Source organism: Onychostoma macrolepis, chromosome 24, assembly GCF_012432095.1.
Source record: "Onychostoma macrolepis isolate SWU-2019 chromosome 24, ASM1243209v1, whole genome shotgun sequence".
In the NCBI taxonomy this organism is placed as follows: Eukaryota; Metazoa; Chordata; class Actinopteri; order Cypriniformes; family Cyprinidae; genus Onychostoma; species Onychostoma macrolepis.
The window spans coordinates 2,714,249-2,729,105 of NC_081178.1; the positions used below are offsets into that span (position 1 = coordinate 2,714,249).

General features: G+C 37.3%; 1 protein-coding gene, 2 pseudogenes and 1 gene segment (V, D, J or C); 2 read left to right on the forward strand and 2 right to left on the reverse strand.

Annotated features, from left to right (window-relative positions):
- The first annotated feature begins 1,593 nt into the window (after positions 1-1,593).
- On the forward strand, positions 1,594-2,234 carry LOC131533780 (Ig kappa chain V region K29-213-like). The segment is given in 2 exon segments: positions 1,594-1,729; positions 1,834-2,234. Coding segments are annotated over 2 exon segments (438 nt in total).
- Positions 2,235-4,264: 2,030 nt separating this feature from the next.
- On the reverse strand, positions 4,265-4,823 carry LOC131532819 (Ig lambda chain C region-like; annotated as a pseudogene).
- Positions 4,824-6,158: 1,335 nt separating this feature from the next.
- Positions 6,159-7,097, forward strand: LOC131533798 (immunoglobulin kappa variable 4-1-like; annotated as a pseudogene).
- A 439-nt stretch (positions 7,098-7,536) lies between these two features.
- Positions 7,537-14,841, reverse strand: stub1 (STIP1 homology and U-Box containing protein 1). The gene is made up of 8 exons (XM_058766233.1): positions 14,574-14,841; positions 13,912-14,145; positions 12,421-12,619; positions 10,187-10,352; positions 10,027-10,102; positions 9,886-9,942; positions 9,672-9,788; positions 7,537-8,560 (listed from the first exon to the last, which is right to left on the reverse strand). Exons 2-8 carry the CDS (start codon positions 14,023-14,025, stop codon positions 8,435-8,437), a joined length of 855 nt encoding a protein of 284 aa, XP_058622216.1. The 5' UTR covers positions 14,026-14,145; positions 14,574-14,841; the 3' UTR covers positions 7,537-8,434.
- Between the last annotated feature and the right edge of the window lie 16 nt (positions 14,842-14,857).

Genomic DNA, 14,857 nt, shown 5'->3' on the forward strand with positions numbered 1-14,857 from the left:
CAGAGTGTAGAGGACAGATCACCGTCACTCAGAGTCCCTCAACGACAGCAGCTCGACCAGAAGAAACAGTCAAAATCAACTGTAAAACCAGCACAGATGTGGGAGGGATGTTATTTAGCTGGTACTTACAGAAACCTGGAGAAGCTCCTAAACTCCTGATTTATTATGCAAACACCTCCAGTCAGGAACTCCATCTAGATTCAGTGGCAGTGGATCTAACAGTGATTTCACTCTGACCATCAGTGGAGTCCAGACTGAAGATGCTGGACATTATTACTGTCAGAGTTTTATTGCAGAACACTGGTGGTGTATGTGTTCACACAGTGATAAAGAGTCGTACAAAACCTCCGTCACACTCAAATAAACACAAACTCCAGCAGAGAAACACACACACACACACACACACTCTCTCTCTCACACACACACACACACACACACACACACACACACACACACACACACACACACACACACACACACACACACACACACACACACTCAAACACACACACACACACACACTGATATGATACTCAACATCACACATGGATTATTGAACTAAAGTGACTTTCACAAAAACAGTCTGATCATCTCTAAATGTCTTCTAATGTATGAACACTAGTGATTCATTCTAAACAAATATAAATAAAAGTTAATAAAAATGTATTCTATTTATCAGTGGGCAGGTATGCATAGTAGAATAATAATTGATTATTCATTACTAATTTAAATCAGTATTTTATAACGAAAACAATACCTTAAAAATGAAAAGAAGCAGGTTTCTGCGTTCACATCATTTTAAACCAGTAAACTCCTGGAAAGTCCAGGATCCAGTAAGAAAACTCAAACAGAAAGTTCAAAACAGCGCTAATGCAGAGAAAACACGGATGATTTCATCAGAGACTGCGGAGAGAATAGTGACTTGCGTCCAGATGTCATTAAATTATTATTTTCAGCATGTATCTGGCTTAAAAGCAAGAGTGATGCTGGCTGAAGGTTTTAGATTATACGGTGGTCAGAGGTTTAGTGATTCTGAATGATCTGTAGAGTAGTGCAGTCCGGTCAAGGCAGGAGGTTTAGTGGTCTTTGGCGTCTCCCTGTGGCCCTGTTTGGTATCGCAGCTTGACTTCTGCTAATTTGTATTGAAAACTTTTATTTAATTATAGATTGATTGATTGAGGCACTATACATGCATTGTGAAATTAAAAAGTATTTATTTAATACATTTTTAATTTTTATTTTAAATAAATAAATGGGGGGTGTTCAGGCACTTCTTTTTTTCCACTTCAAGCACTGCTATTTATTGATCACGTTTTCATTAGACATCTTGATTTTTCTAAATAATTCTGTATTTGTAAATGCATTTTAATGATTAAAGTGATTTTAACAAGTTTTGATGACCTGTGACCTCTGGAATGACCTTTGCCCTCTCATTCACACTGACTTCTTGATGAAGCTGCCATTTAAATCATCAAAAAACCTGAAGCTTCAGACACTTGAGTCAATGTTTTTGACTCATTACATGAGAAAAGATCCTAAACACTGTAATGTTTCACGTGCATCATCTGCTGTAACCCGTACACAGATTTACATAGAGATGATTTGCATTGCAGCACAAGCTTCAGGAGATTTTATAGCTCTGAGTTTGAACTCTGAGAATCTGAACCAACAGCAACCATGAGCTTCATCACCATCTTCATCTGGATCTTCACTAGCTGCTGTTTCACAGGTGAAGAGATAAACACACTCTATTCTAACTGATCTTCTGAGCTAGAAATACTGTCCTTCAACAAATACTGAATTCTGAATGTTTATTCACTTTTCTTGATGTAGAATCAGCAGCTGGAGTGACAGTCACTCAGACGCCTGCAGTGAAACCTGTTCAACCAGGAGACACAGTTACTATCTCCTGTAAAACCAGTCCTGAAGTTTACCAGGGTTGGAGTGCTCAGCCTCTTTCCTGGTACTTACAGAAACCTGGAGAAGCTCCTAAACTCCTGATTTATGCTGCAAACACCCTCCAGTCAGGAACTCCATCTAGATTCAGTGGCAGTGGATCTAAGACTGATTTCACTCTGACCATCAGTGGAGTCCAGACTGAAGATGCTGGACATTATTACTGTCTGAGTTTCCACTACATCAACAGTAAAATGTGTTCACACAGTGATAAAGAGTCGTACAAAAACCTCCGTCAGTCAGAGTCACAGAGACTGAACTGATCCTGCAGCTGCTCAGAGGAGGATCTGAAACAACATCGTCACACATTCATCTGAAATAAAATCACATAAATGAATCCTTCACTCTTAATAATCATAGGAGGTCAAAGCATTAGTCAAGAGAAACAAGACAAAAAGTCCATCAGAGTCTGTATCAGACCCACAAACACTCAGACACAGTTGTGTTGGTCTTTGATTATTATTTTTGTCTTTCACTTCTCTCACAATTTGAACTTGTGTTTTTATTATTTACTCATATTCATACTCTCTGTAGGGAGAATAAAGATATATCGGAAACAAATGGACTGATTGAATCTGCACAGCTTTGAGATTTTGTGCTTTTATAGATCAGAGACACGAGTGAGATCTGAGTGACTTCAGTTGGTCTGACTTTTTTTTTATTAACAGACATTCATTTTCATAACACTGAAAAAGTCAAATCAAGAGGCAATAAAGACACAAAAATGTGTATCTGGAGACGGAGGTGTGATGCTGGTGGTCTTGCAGAATCACTAAATGACAATATATTGTGTAAAATTCATGATTGTGTCTACAGAGCCTTCAGATAGAAGCACTCTCTGAGATGACCTCTGACCTCTGAGATGACCTCTGACCTCTGCCAATATGATTGATTCTCTGTGAATCACAGCGAGCAGCTTCCTGTTGTTAGTGTTCGGTATTCACAGAAGACGATGCAGTTTTTGAAATAGTACGTAAAACAGTAGCCATTATTCCAGTTTAAAGATGCCAAACATTGTCACATGAGCTCATCAAACTGTTATCATGGAGTCTTTAACCGATAAAAGCAGGATAAGAATTTTAATTTACAGTTTTACCAAGAACTATTATACATGTTTGTTGACCTTATCTTCAAAATGATCCACTCGTCTCTCTATTAGTCAAACTGAGTCATTTCACAGAATAAAGATTCAAATGAAGTGAGTTAAACTCATATTTGTTTCATCAGGACGCAGTGACTGTGTTCCTCTCAGAATAGAGCAGATCTTCATCGTCCTCAGACGAGACTGATGTTCCTGTAATACAAGAAACACCTCAAATAACCATTAAACATCAGAACAGACAAATAATATGTCTATTATGCATGCTTATCTTCAAAACAATTACATTTATCTATCATTATATCTGTGAGGTTCATCGTTTGGCCACATGTTCTTGTTTCATCATGAATCTGCAGGTGTTTTTATGCTCCACAGAGTGAAGTTTATTTATAAAATGTGAGCTTAAGCCCTGATCCAATGAAAGGCCTGAAAAACACAAAACTTATTCATTGAATTGTAATAAAATGATGACTGAATGAAGAAGCACACAGCAGTCTGGTATGAAATTTAAATAAATTATTACTGTCAGAGTTTACACAGTGGTGATGTGTTCACACAGTGATAAAGAGTCGTACAAAAACCTCCGTCAGTCAGAGTCACAGAGACTGAACTGATCCTGCAGCTGCTCAAACACTATCACTCACTACTGACACACAGAGACAAACACAGCAACTACACATGAGCTCAGAACTGAGTTAGGAGTCAAATCAGCTCCATTAGACTGAGATCTGTTCTGTGACAGACGGGTTGAATTAATTATGCTCTGTTTTTGAGATTAATTCATATCAAATCAAACAAAAAACACAACAATTTTCTCAGTTGTAGTTTTTGTAGATTCTACTACACTCATACCTTATACAATCATAATGTATCCCTGATTAAACTGGTCTTATGAAACTACCACTCAAACTTCATAACTGTCTCATCACTGCATGAGCAGAAGTGAAACTGTTCAGTTCAGAGGTTGAACCAATCAAACAGTGAAACTGTGAGTTTGGTGTAAATCAGATTTGCATTGACAGCTTTAGTGATTCTGATGGTCTCAGAATAGAGCAGCTCCGTCTCCAGAGACCATGTTCAAACCCCAAGAGCTTCAGTTCACATTTACTGCTAAACGCAGCTGTTCTCAACTATTACAATCCATCAACAGCAGCTGAAACTTTAGTGAAGGAAGGACACACTGATCAATGATGCAGTCGAACACAAATGTAAGGCGTTCAGAAGCTTTATTGAATGAACAGCAATGGCAGCAGATTGAAAGACTGCTTGAGTATTGAGCTGTAAATCACGTGACTGCTGTGAATCCTGCTGCTCTTCACTGGAGAAACATCAGCACTCGGAGCTCTTGAGGAACGAGGTCTCTTGAGCAGCTCCGTCATGTGTTACTCTGCAGGCGAAGCGCTGCGTCTTCCCAGCGTGCTTTGCTGAGGCTCAGGGCGCTGCTGCGGCTGTAGCGTCCGTCCCGCTCGCTCTGCGCTGGTCTGAACCCCTCGGTGACCTCTGACCGTCCAGCGTCCAGCTCACCTGCGCCCCCTGTGGAGAGTAAGAGCTGAGCAGGCAGAGCAGTGCGGCTGAGTCTCCAGAGATCTGCAGAGAAGAGGGAGGCAGCAGAGACACGGAGGGCTTCACTGCGGGACCAGCTGAAACACACAAACACACACAAAACTCAATCATTCACACTCCAGGACTCTGACTGTAGCTCATAGTTTCAGACGTGATAAAGGAGGAAAAATCATTACTGTAATCTCACCTCACTGCCTTCATTCATTTACCACATTAACACTATCCTGCATCATATCTCTATTAAATAAATGTTTACCACGACAGAATGTATCATATACATCTAAATTTAAATCAGTTTTCTGAAGCAAACATGATATACTGTAAACATTATAAAAAGAGTTGCATCTTAAATTATTCTCAAACTGATTTTAAAAACATTTTCCACATACAGGTTCATGATATTTAGGGGGGAAAAAATTATAATTTATATATGAATTGTATTTTTAAAAGATCATATCAGAAACTCACAATCATAATTATATGGAAATGTGCATTAAATTTTTTATTTTAAATTAAATAACTAAATGTATTTTGTCTGATGATGGTGCCTACAAAATTTGATTTAGTTTGTTTGTATTATCTAACTTTTGTAAAACTCTTATTTGTTAACTTCATGAAGAATTATGGACATAATTATATTATGAAATACCAGTATATCAAACTATTTCAAACAATTAAATAAAATGCAATTAAGTGTTAGCAATAATAAGATGTGAAATTGTTAATGTAAAGTGAAACAAAATTGAAAAGATATGAATTTAAATGGAAAAACAAATGTCATGAAATATCACGGAATATTAATACATAATACAGACAAAATTATGAATCAATTAAATTCATCATGAAATGTTGCAACTCATGAATAAATCTTTCTAACTTTATGCTTATTTAACTTCAGTAACAATTTATAATAACTGTTGCCAAACATTTGCTTAATAAAATTAAGTAAATTAAAATAGGCTATCATACATTTTTACGATAGAATTGAAGAGACTTACTGATCGTCAGTTTAGTTCCTCCACCGAAAGTCCACCACAGTGCTTCATTCTAGTGAAAGCGTCGTACAAAAACCTCCGTCACACTCAAATAAACACAAACTCCAGCAGAGAAAGAGAGAAACACACACACGCACACACACACACACTGATATGAGACTCAACATCAGCTCTTCTCAACATTAGTGATGGATTAATGTAAAAAGTGGCACAAAACGTTCAGCTTTAAAAAATAATTATTATTGCATGAAGGCTGAAACCATTTGTTTCATAATCACTCTCAAAATGCATTTGTTGCATTTTCAGTACACAATTTTAAACTCTGTTAATTCTATTTACCTGTTTTATAATGAAATCTTTAACAAGATTTAGATGGTCATTTTCTATTGGATGACCTTTGACCTGTTATACAGTATCATGGATGATTTAAAATCTGCACGACAGGTATTTATGCTCTGAGCATCAGAGTCTGAATGAAACATTAAACAGTGTTTGGAGGGAGAAGCTTGACCCAAAATAACATGAAGTAAATTATAAATGTTTGTTTCTGAAAATGGAAAATACAAAATGTATTAGCAGAGATACTGAAGAGAAAATGGCAAAATTGTGTCTCTACTGTCTTCAGGTAAATGATCTGGAGTGTGTTTGCATATTGATCAGATGCTTCAGTGCTCTGAGAGTGTTTATAGTGCTGTGAGTTTAACACTTCATCACTGACACACACAACAATCTTCATCAACATGACCTTCATCATCATCTTCATCTGGACTCTCACAGCGTTTGCTCAAGGTTTGTGGAGCACAAGTTTGATATCAATTCATTTCTTCAAGTATATTGTCAAAGTTTTGAGTTGATTTTCTTCTTGTTGTGTTTCAGAGTGTAGAGGACAGATCACCGTCACTCAGAGTCCCTCAACGACAGCAGCTCGACCAGAAGAAACAGTCAAAATCAACTGTAAAACCAGCACAGATGTGTATTACCACAGTTATGTGGGACATTATTTAGCCTGGTACTTACAGAAACCTGGAGAAGCTCGAGTCAGGAACTCCATCTAGATTCAGTGGCAGTGGATCTAACAGTGATTTCACTCTGACCATCAGTGGAGTCCAGACTGAAGATGCTGGACATTATTACTGTCAGAGTTTTCATTGCAGAACAGATTCTGATGGTGATTGTGAGGGTGATGAGGTGTTCACACAGTGATAAAGAGTCGTACAAAAACCTCCGTCAGTCAGAGTCACAGAGACTGAACTGATCCTGCAGCTGCTCAAACACTATCACTCACTCAACAACAAAAGGTTTTAAAATATTTTAAAACAAATGTCTTTGATATATTTAAAAAAAAATATATATATGGCAATTATGACAACATAATGTTTGTGCTGTTTGCATAATTTACAGTGTATACTTTGCAGCATTCAGCAATTAAGCTAAAGGATCCCCACCCCAATGAACTTTCAGTAAATTAGTCATTTTAAAAATCACCAGCCTTTTTTTTTTTACATTCACAAAAAGCTAATTCTAGCCAGTAAAATATTTAGATCAGTGTTTTACATTTATGATCTTTTATGTTTTCTATGTTTGTAATGGCTTGTCTCTTGCTGCCCCCTGCTGGTCACTGGTCCAGATCACCACATATGCATCCAGCATTTGAACGAATATCTCAAAAAAATTATGATTTTTAAAAATTATCTTTTGTGCTTTACACAAAAACAATACATTAGGTTTGAAAACGTGAGGATTAGTAAATGATGGTAGAATTTAAACTTTTGGGTGAACCGTCTCTTAAAATACAGCGACATCTAGTGGTTTAAAATTCATACGCCCTTCTCAAACACCTAGTTTAGTGTAGGGTCTCAACTTTCACGCTACTGGAAAGAATAAGACTCAACTCAAGCCATTTGTTACAAAAAGAAACAAAATAACATTTATTGAACATGCATCCAACCTAAACTCGTTACACTTGGGGAATATTTGAACCCAGCCGGACAAACAGTTCGGCAACTCTTGACGTCCAGCGGCTAACAAGGGCTCTCTGAAAAATACTGATGCTAAACAGGAAGTGTGTGTTCATGACAGGAAACAGAAAACTCCCCAAAGGTCCAAAGGGAAAGACAAAATCAATAGTGTGAAATAATCACTTACCTCTCGCTCTAACGCAGACACACATAGTGAGACTAAACATATAATACACCATAACAATGATGATGATGCCATCTGCATGCCACAGATTCTCAGTTCGGTTTCATTGATTGGCAGCCTTTATATGGATGAATGTCTGAATATATGTTTTAACGCTCGTTACAAAAAATCGGCATCTTGCTAGAACCCAAAGCTCGAGAAGCATCTTAGAAACATTCTACTTACGTTAGAACTTTTTACACTCGCATATAATCGCATTCATTCTGCATATAGATCTCATAAGTGACAGATTCAAAAACACACACACACACACACACACACACAAACACCAACCTGCACGAGTTTCCTCTTTCATGAATGATTATTAGTGATGTGTCATCAATAATGTTGCTATTTTAACATTCGATGAGGAAATTACAGCATCATCATGTGCAGCAAACATCAGCCAATGTTTCCGACTGAAAGCAAGTGTCCGAACAAAACCTGCAGGATGAGGCGATTATTCTGTCTGGTAAAGAAGGACAGTAGAAAGACGGCGAGAAAGAGGGTCGGGTGACTCCTGCGGGCGAGATACTCCACAGCAAAGCTCCACTGATTAAAGTGCATTAACATACAGGAGAGGATTCGATTGGGCGTGAGGAAACCGCTGCGGTCCGCTCGAGTGTGTGTGTGTGTGTGTTCAGTAGTCCTCCACCCAGCCGTTCTCCTGGATGAAAGCGTCGATCACCTCCTTCATGGCCAGATTGGGGATCAGCTGATCTTGGGTCAGCGGGCTGCGGGTCACTGGGTCAAAATGGCCAACACGCTACACAGAGAGAGAGATAATATTTTTGTTTTCTTCACTAGTCTAAAAAAAAACCTTTAATATGTCCAACCCCCTTTTTAAAAGATGATGCAACCACAATCTGCCTGCAAACAGCATCTTTCTCCATTAACAGCTATTTAGAAATGTCTTGTATTAGTTAACAAAAACAAACTATTAAAAAAAACATTTTTGCTAATAGAAACAAAGCAATACAATATCACTACTACATAAACAAAGATCAAATAAATTACTAAAATGGAAATAATACTAAAAAAAAAAATACAAAAAAAAGTAAAAGTGATTAAACATTTGCTAACTTAAAACTGAAAAAAAATATATATATTATATATTATATATATATTAAATAGAAAAAAACTAAACTAAAATTAAAAGTTGAAGTATTAAAATTACTATAACTGAAACTGACATAAAACTAAATAGACATTCTTTTAAAAAACAAAGATGACCCTAAACATACAACAAACTTACTAAAACTTGAATTAAAATTAAATAAAAGAGAAAAAACTGATATAGAACTAAAATAAAATATTAAATGAAAAAGATGAACATTGTCTTGGCAGCTAAATGAAAAAAAGTTTATATTAAGTCTATGGAAGCGTGTTTCCACTACTGAATAAAAAATAAACAGGTAATTGCGACTTTTTATCTCACAATTCTGACTTTTTTCTCATAATTGTGAGATATGAACTTGCAATTGCGAGTTATAAAGTCAGAATTGCCAGGTGTAAACTTGCAATTCTGAGAAATTAAGTCAGAATCGTGTGATATAAACTCGCAAGACTTTATAACTCAATTGCGAGTTTATATCTCACAATTCTGACTTTATTTCTTGCAATTTTAAGTTTATATTCTGCAATTCTGACTATATATCTCACAATTGCGAGACAAAAAGCCAGAATTGTGAGAAAGTCACAATTAACCTTTTTTTTTTTTTAAATCAATGGAGGAAATGGGCTTCCATAAAAGTCACATGACTCAAAAAAAAAAAAAAAAAAGAAAAACCTGGAAGAAATCTGAGCGCCTCAAAAATGGCAGTATTCTTGCAGAAGCCAAACACGTGCCACGGAGATGATCGTGATCGTGCACACACCTGTAGATGTTCCTCGATGTCCTTGCGATCGTAGGTGATGCCGCTAGGAGTAATGCAGGGCTCTCTCATCAGCTCAAAACTGATCTTCCCACACAGGTAATCTGGGATCTCTCGCTTCTGCACAACAGCCAATCAAACACACCGATGCTCAATATACAGTTATTTAGACCAATGATAGACGTTTATCACAACGTTTGAGATGATCTCTCCATACCTTCCTCTTTTCATCTACTTGAGAGAAAAGCTCGTCCATGTCCATCAAAAATTTATCCTGCAGGAGCAGCACAGAGCACAGGAAATGACATCACTTCATCAAACACACAGAGATGTTTGTGTATTTAAATGCGTGTCTCACGTGTTTGGATTTGATCTTGCTGATCTCGCCTCCGTTCTGACTGTCCTCCGACTGCTTGACTCTGTCGTCTAGCTCTCTGAAACACAAGCACAGAGACGGACAGATGTTACAGCACAGATTCTGTACACAGATCCGCATGACCGGCTGATGTGAGCGTCACCTCTCTTTCTCGGCCAGGATGAGTTTGGTGAGATAAGCGTGCAGCTCGTTTTCTTGGCTGATTCGTTTCTCTTCTATGCTGTTCCAGCGTTTCTTCTTGGCAATGCGAAGAGCACTTGGGATATCGTCTCCAAAATTCAACCGCTGTTCCTTCGCCAGGTTATAAGCTGAAAAGCATTTCAAAGAGCGAGTTCAGCACACTGCAGCTATCTGATGTCTGCTTTATTTCTATGATGGTTTTTAGGGATGCACAGATGATGTGCGTTATTGATGATATTGATATTACAAAAAACAAGACATTCAAATCTGCTTCAAATGACACCAAACAGAAAAAATGCTTTGAATTGTTAATTTTGGTGCTGATTTGCTGATCAATCATTATTATCAATGTTAAAATCAGTTTTTGCTGCTCAGTATTTTGTGGAAACATTTTTTTAGGATTCTTTGATGAATAGAAAATTCAAAAGAACAGCATTTATTTAAAATAGAATATTTTGTAATAAATGTTTTTACTGTCACTTTATATCAATTTACTGCATATTTGCTGAATAAGAACATTAATTCCTATTAAACAAATACAAATACACACATAGCAATTGAATGATAGTATATCATGGTTTCTGATTAAATGTTATGCAACATAACTGTTTTCAACATTGATAATAATCAGAAATGTTTCTTGAGCAGCGAATCAGAATATTAGTATGATTTCTGGAGACTGGAGTAATGATGCTGAAAATTAAGCTTTGATCACAGGAATAAATTACTTTTCAGAAGATATTCAAATAGAAAACAGTTATTTTAAATTGTAATAATATTTTACAATATTACTGTTATTACTGTGTTTTTGAGCACATAAATGCAGCCTTGGTGAGCAGAAGAGACTTCATTAAAAACATTTAAAATTGTAATGTTTCCAAACTTTGGACAAGCACCGTACATACACACACAGAAAGAGAGAGCAAGAGAGTGCCATTAATTAAAAAAGAATAATTAAATTTGTGTTCAACAAAAGAACATCAGTCAGGTTTGGAACAATGAGGATGAGCAAATACTTTTATTACTATTAAATACTATTAAAGGAGTCATATGATGCTTTTTTAAAGATCATTATTTTGTGTATTTGGTGTAACAGAATATGTTGACATGTTTTAATGTTCAAAAAACATTATTTTTTAAATACTGTACATTATTGTAGTTCCTCTATGCCCCGCCTCTCTCAAACGCGCCGTTTTCTACAAAGCCCCTCCTTCCGACAATCACAGTCTGCTCTGATTGGCCAGCTGACACATTGCACTGTGATTGGCCGAACACCACAAGCACGCGTTGGAAATGTAACGTCCCCTTACCATAATCGCGAGCTTCAGCTTTCAAAGTAAATATAAAGACAGTTAATAATGTCGTTATTTTTACCATCAGTTCAAGCACGAGAGAGGAACACAGTCGCGTGACACACACAGTGATGAAGCTCGTATGTGTTTGCACACAAGCCGCGGTTAAGACAGCTGACTCCACTCTCTCACACACACGACGCGTTACTCTACGCTGCGCAAAACTCCACATTCAAACAGTCAATAGCAAATACTTAAACTAATAAGAAAACATACTTACAGTCGCTGATTCAGAAGCACCAGATTGTCATAGCAAAGTTGGAATTGACCCTTTTTTTTTTTTAGAAATAGCCTTCGTGCAGCCAGCTTTGTACTCTACTAGGTTCACAAAACTGCCATCCATTAAATGCATTGCACAAATTCGAACATCTAGGTTGTGCTGTTCTGTTGTAAACAAATCTTAACCAATGATTCCTAAATGCTTTTACTTCCGGAAGCCCAAATAAAGTGCTTTTGCTTTCGCATAGAAACACACAGCGTCTCCCTGACACGGCTGCATCAACACTACTGCGGTTACTGAAACCACACCTTCTTTCTTTGCGTGCACATTTGGGCAGCATTACACAAATATTTCCACATCGTGACGTAGACATGTGGGGGCGTGTTTAAATGAGGCATTTTAGCCCGGTCTGGATCAGCTTTCTCTTTTAGACAGAATAAATCATTTTGTGGGAGACTTTGAGCTTTGTAACTCTGCAGATCTTATACATGCACAAACATACTAAAGAAAAGGAAAACAAGAAATCGCATTATATGACCCCTTTAAAAGCATCCCAAAAAAAATCTAAATTCTAATTCAAATGTGTAACTCTTATTTCTTAAATCTTTTTTTCTCCATGTGTACCTCTCTGTAGATTGCCGATGGCCTCTTCATAATTCTCCAGTTCCAGCTGACACTGGCCCAGGAAAAAGTGGGCCTTCACTGATTGGCTGTCGAGCTCGAGGGCGTGTTTACAGTCAGCCAGTGCCTTGTCGTACAGCTGCAGCTTCACGTAGCATAGTGCTCTGTTAGTGTAGTACACGGCCACTGATGGGTTACGATTCTACACACAGCACAGCAGAAACACATTCAGTACAGCACACAGAGGAAATCAGCATCATTCCTAGAAAAATCATGTGCATTTTTTGAGAATATCCAAACAATCTCCACTTGATGAGTTAAACGCATTACTGAATGTCAAACATGCATGTAAATTTAATCTAAACTGAGCACAGTTGAGCTGCTTCATGATTTTTGAAAACTGTGATATATTTAATAGCATTTTTTGGTGAATATAAAGCTGTAATCTTTTGTAACATTAGAAATGTCTTTGCTGTCACTTTTGATCAATTTAATGCATCATTACTGAATAAAAATACAAATTTCTTTAACAAAAAAAAAAGATATGAAATTAACCGATGACAGACAAAGCAGAATCCCAGTAAAAGAGGTTTATCTGAAAGGTAAATTTAGTCTATGACTTAAATACAGGCAAATGTATATTTACATATTCAAATAACATGATTTAATTTAATCAGCCTAGGTTTTAATGAAAAGCAAATACTGTATGTTTGAGATGTACATCTAACTCATAGAAATACTGAACGATAACCCTATTAATTACAATAAGTATTCAATTTAAAAATAGGGTAATACTAGTAACAAAATGCCACTTGGGGCCTTCTTTGCCAATTCTGGTGGGCCATCTTACCCCAAAGGATGAATTTTATAATTAAAAATAATTGTTATAAATTAAATTACGCCACAAATCTAAAACACAGATGTATCCACAAATTCCTCATTAACAAAGAGACACAAAGAAACATGGTATTCAACAAAATACAATGTCACTGGTCATAATTTTCAAATGTCAAAAGTTTTTTTTTTTCCTCCAAATTTTCAAGTTTTTATGTCAGAAAGATTTTTTTTCCTCTCAAACGTGCATATAAATGTGACCCTGGACCATAAAACCAGTCATAAGAGTCATTTTTTTTAAATTGAGATTTATACATCATCTGAAAGCTGAATAAATAAGCATTGATGTATGATCTGTTAGGATAGGACAATATTTGGCTGAGATACAGCTATTTGAAAATCTGGAATCTTAAAATTAGGTTTTGATATATTTATGATAGGAAATTTACAAAATATCTTCATGGAACATGATCTTTACTTGATATCCTAATGATTTTTGGCATAAAGAGAAACAGATCATTTTGACCCATACAATGTATTGTTGGCTATTGCTACAAATAGACTGATTTTGTACTCCAGGGTCACAAATTTAAAAAAGTTTGGTTTCAGTAAGATTTTTTTCTCTCTCAGATGTGCTTGTAAAACTGGCGCTCCACTCACAATGGCTTTGCTGTAGCAGGTGGCGGCCTCCTGGTACTTGCGGCTGAGGAACAGCCGGTTACCCTGCTCCTTGAGCTCCAGTGCGGAGGAGCTTTTCTCGGGGCTGCTTGCCATCTTCTCCACAGGCTCTGCGGTGGCCGCTCCCCCCTGCTTACCAATCCTGTTCCCCGTCTCTTCGGTGAGCACCGGCCTGTCCCGGGGACCCAGATACCTGCCTGGAGCAAACCTCTCTCACTGCAGGGACACACACACACACATCAACTTCAGAAACACAATTTACACTCAATAAAACACATGACATATCAGGACTACAATAATACACACTACATACATATAGACTACATAATGCACATAACACACACATCTGGACTCTGATCAGCCCCTGACAGCTGTGGCAGATGACACAAACCCCTCCAGCAGCACAGTGAACATAAAACTCATGTCATTTGACCAAAACCGAGATTGAATCAACAAAATCGAGTCAAAAATAATTCTTAAATCTAAACTTATGGTGATTAGAAGAGAAGCTCTCTATAGAACGACATGTGACTGACACATCTGCACTCTGTACGTCTACAGGCGCTTTAATCAGTTTAATGAAGCCCATTTGACTTTACACTTCATATTTTAAAAATGTAAAATGTGGATCATTTGACGCGTACCGGGTTTGACTGCTGGACTGACGCCTGTCGTTAGCAAACCGGTCGCGAAACTGGTGCTTTTATGATCACTTTTTGATCCCTTACTCCGATTGAAACGCTACTAAACTCATAGTCCGCCACGATCATGACATTAAGATGACAAATCTCCGACGTTTTCATCGGCGATCGCTAAAAACACGACATTTTACTCGCGGGTATGAGACGCTAGCATCATGTTTCGGTTGTTTTGACTGTGCCGTCACGCTGACGTTGCCGGAGGTGACGATCTACAGTCCGTTGCCAGC

What these genes read in the sequence shown, in the direction of transcription:
- stub1 (XM_058766233.1), bottom strand. Translation starts at nt 14,025, where the DNA reads ATGGCAAGCAGCCCCGAGAAAAGCTCCTCCGCACTGGAGCTCAAGGAG. An exon ending in CATCGGCAATCTACAGAGAG is followed by an intron (nt 10,353 to 12,420) that starts GTACACATGGAG and finishes AATGCTTTTCAG; the next exon opens with CTTATAACCTGGCGAAGGAA. An exon ending in ATCCTGGCCGAGAAAGAGAG is followed by an intron (nt 10,103 to 10,186) that starts GTGACGCTCACA and finishes CTTGTGTTTCAG; the next exon opens with AGAGCTAGACGACAGAGTCA.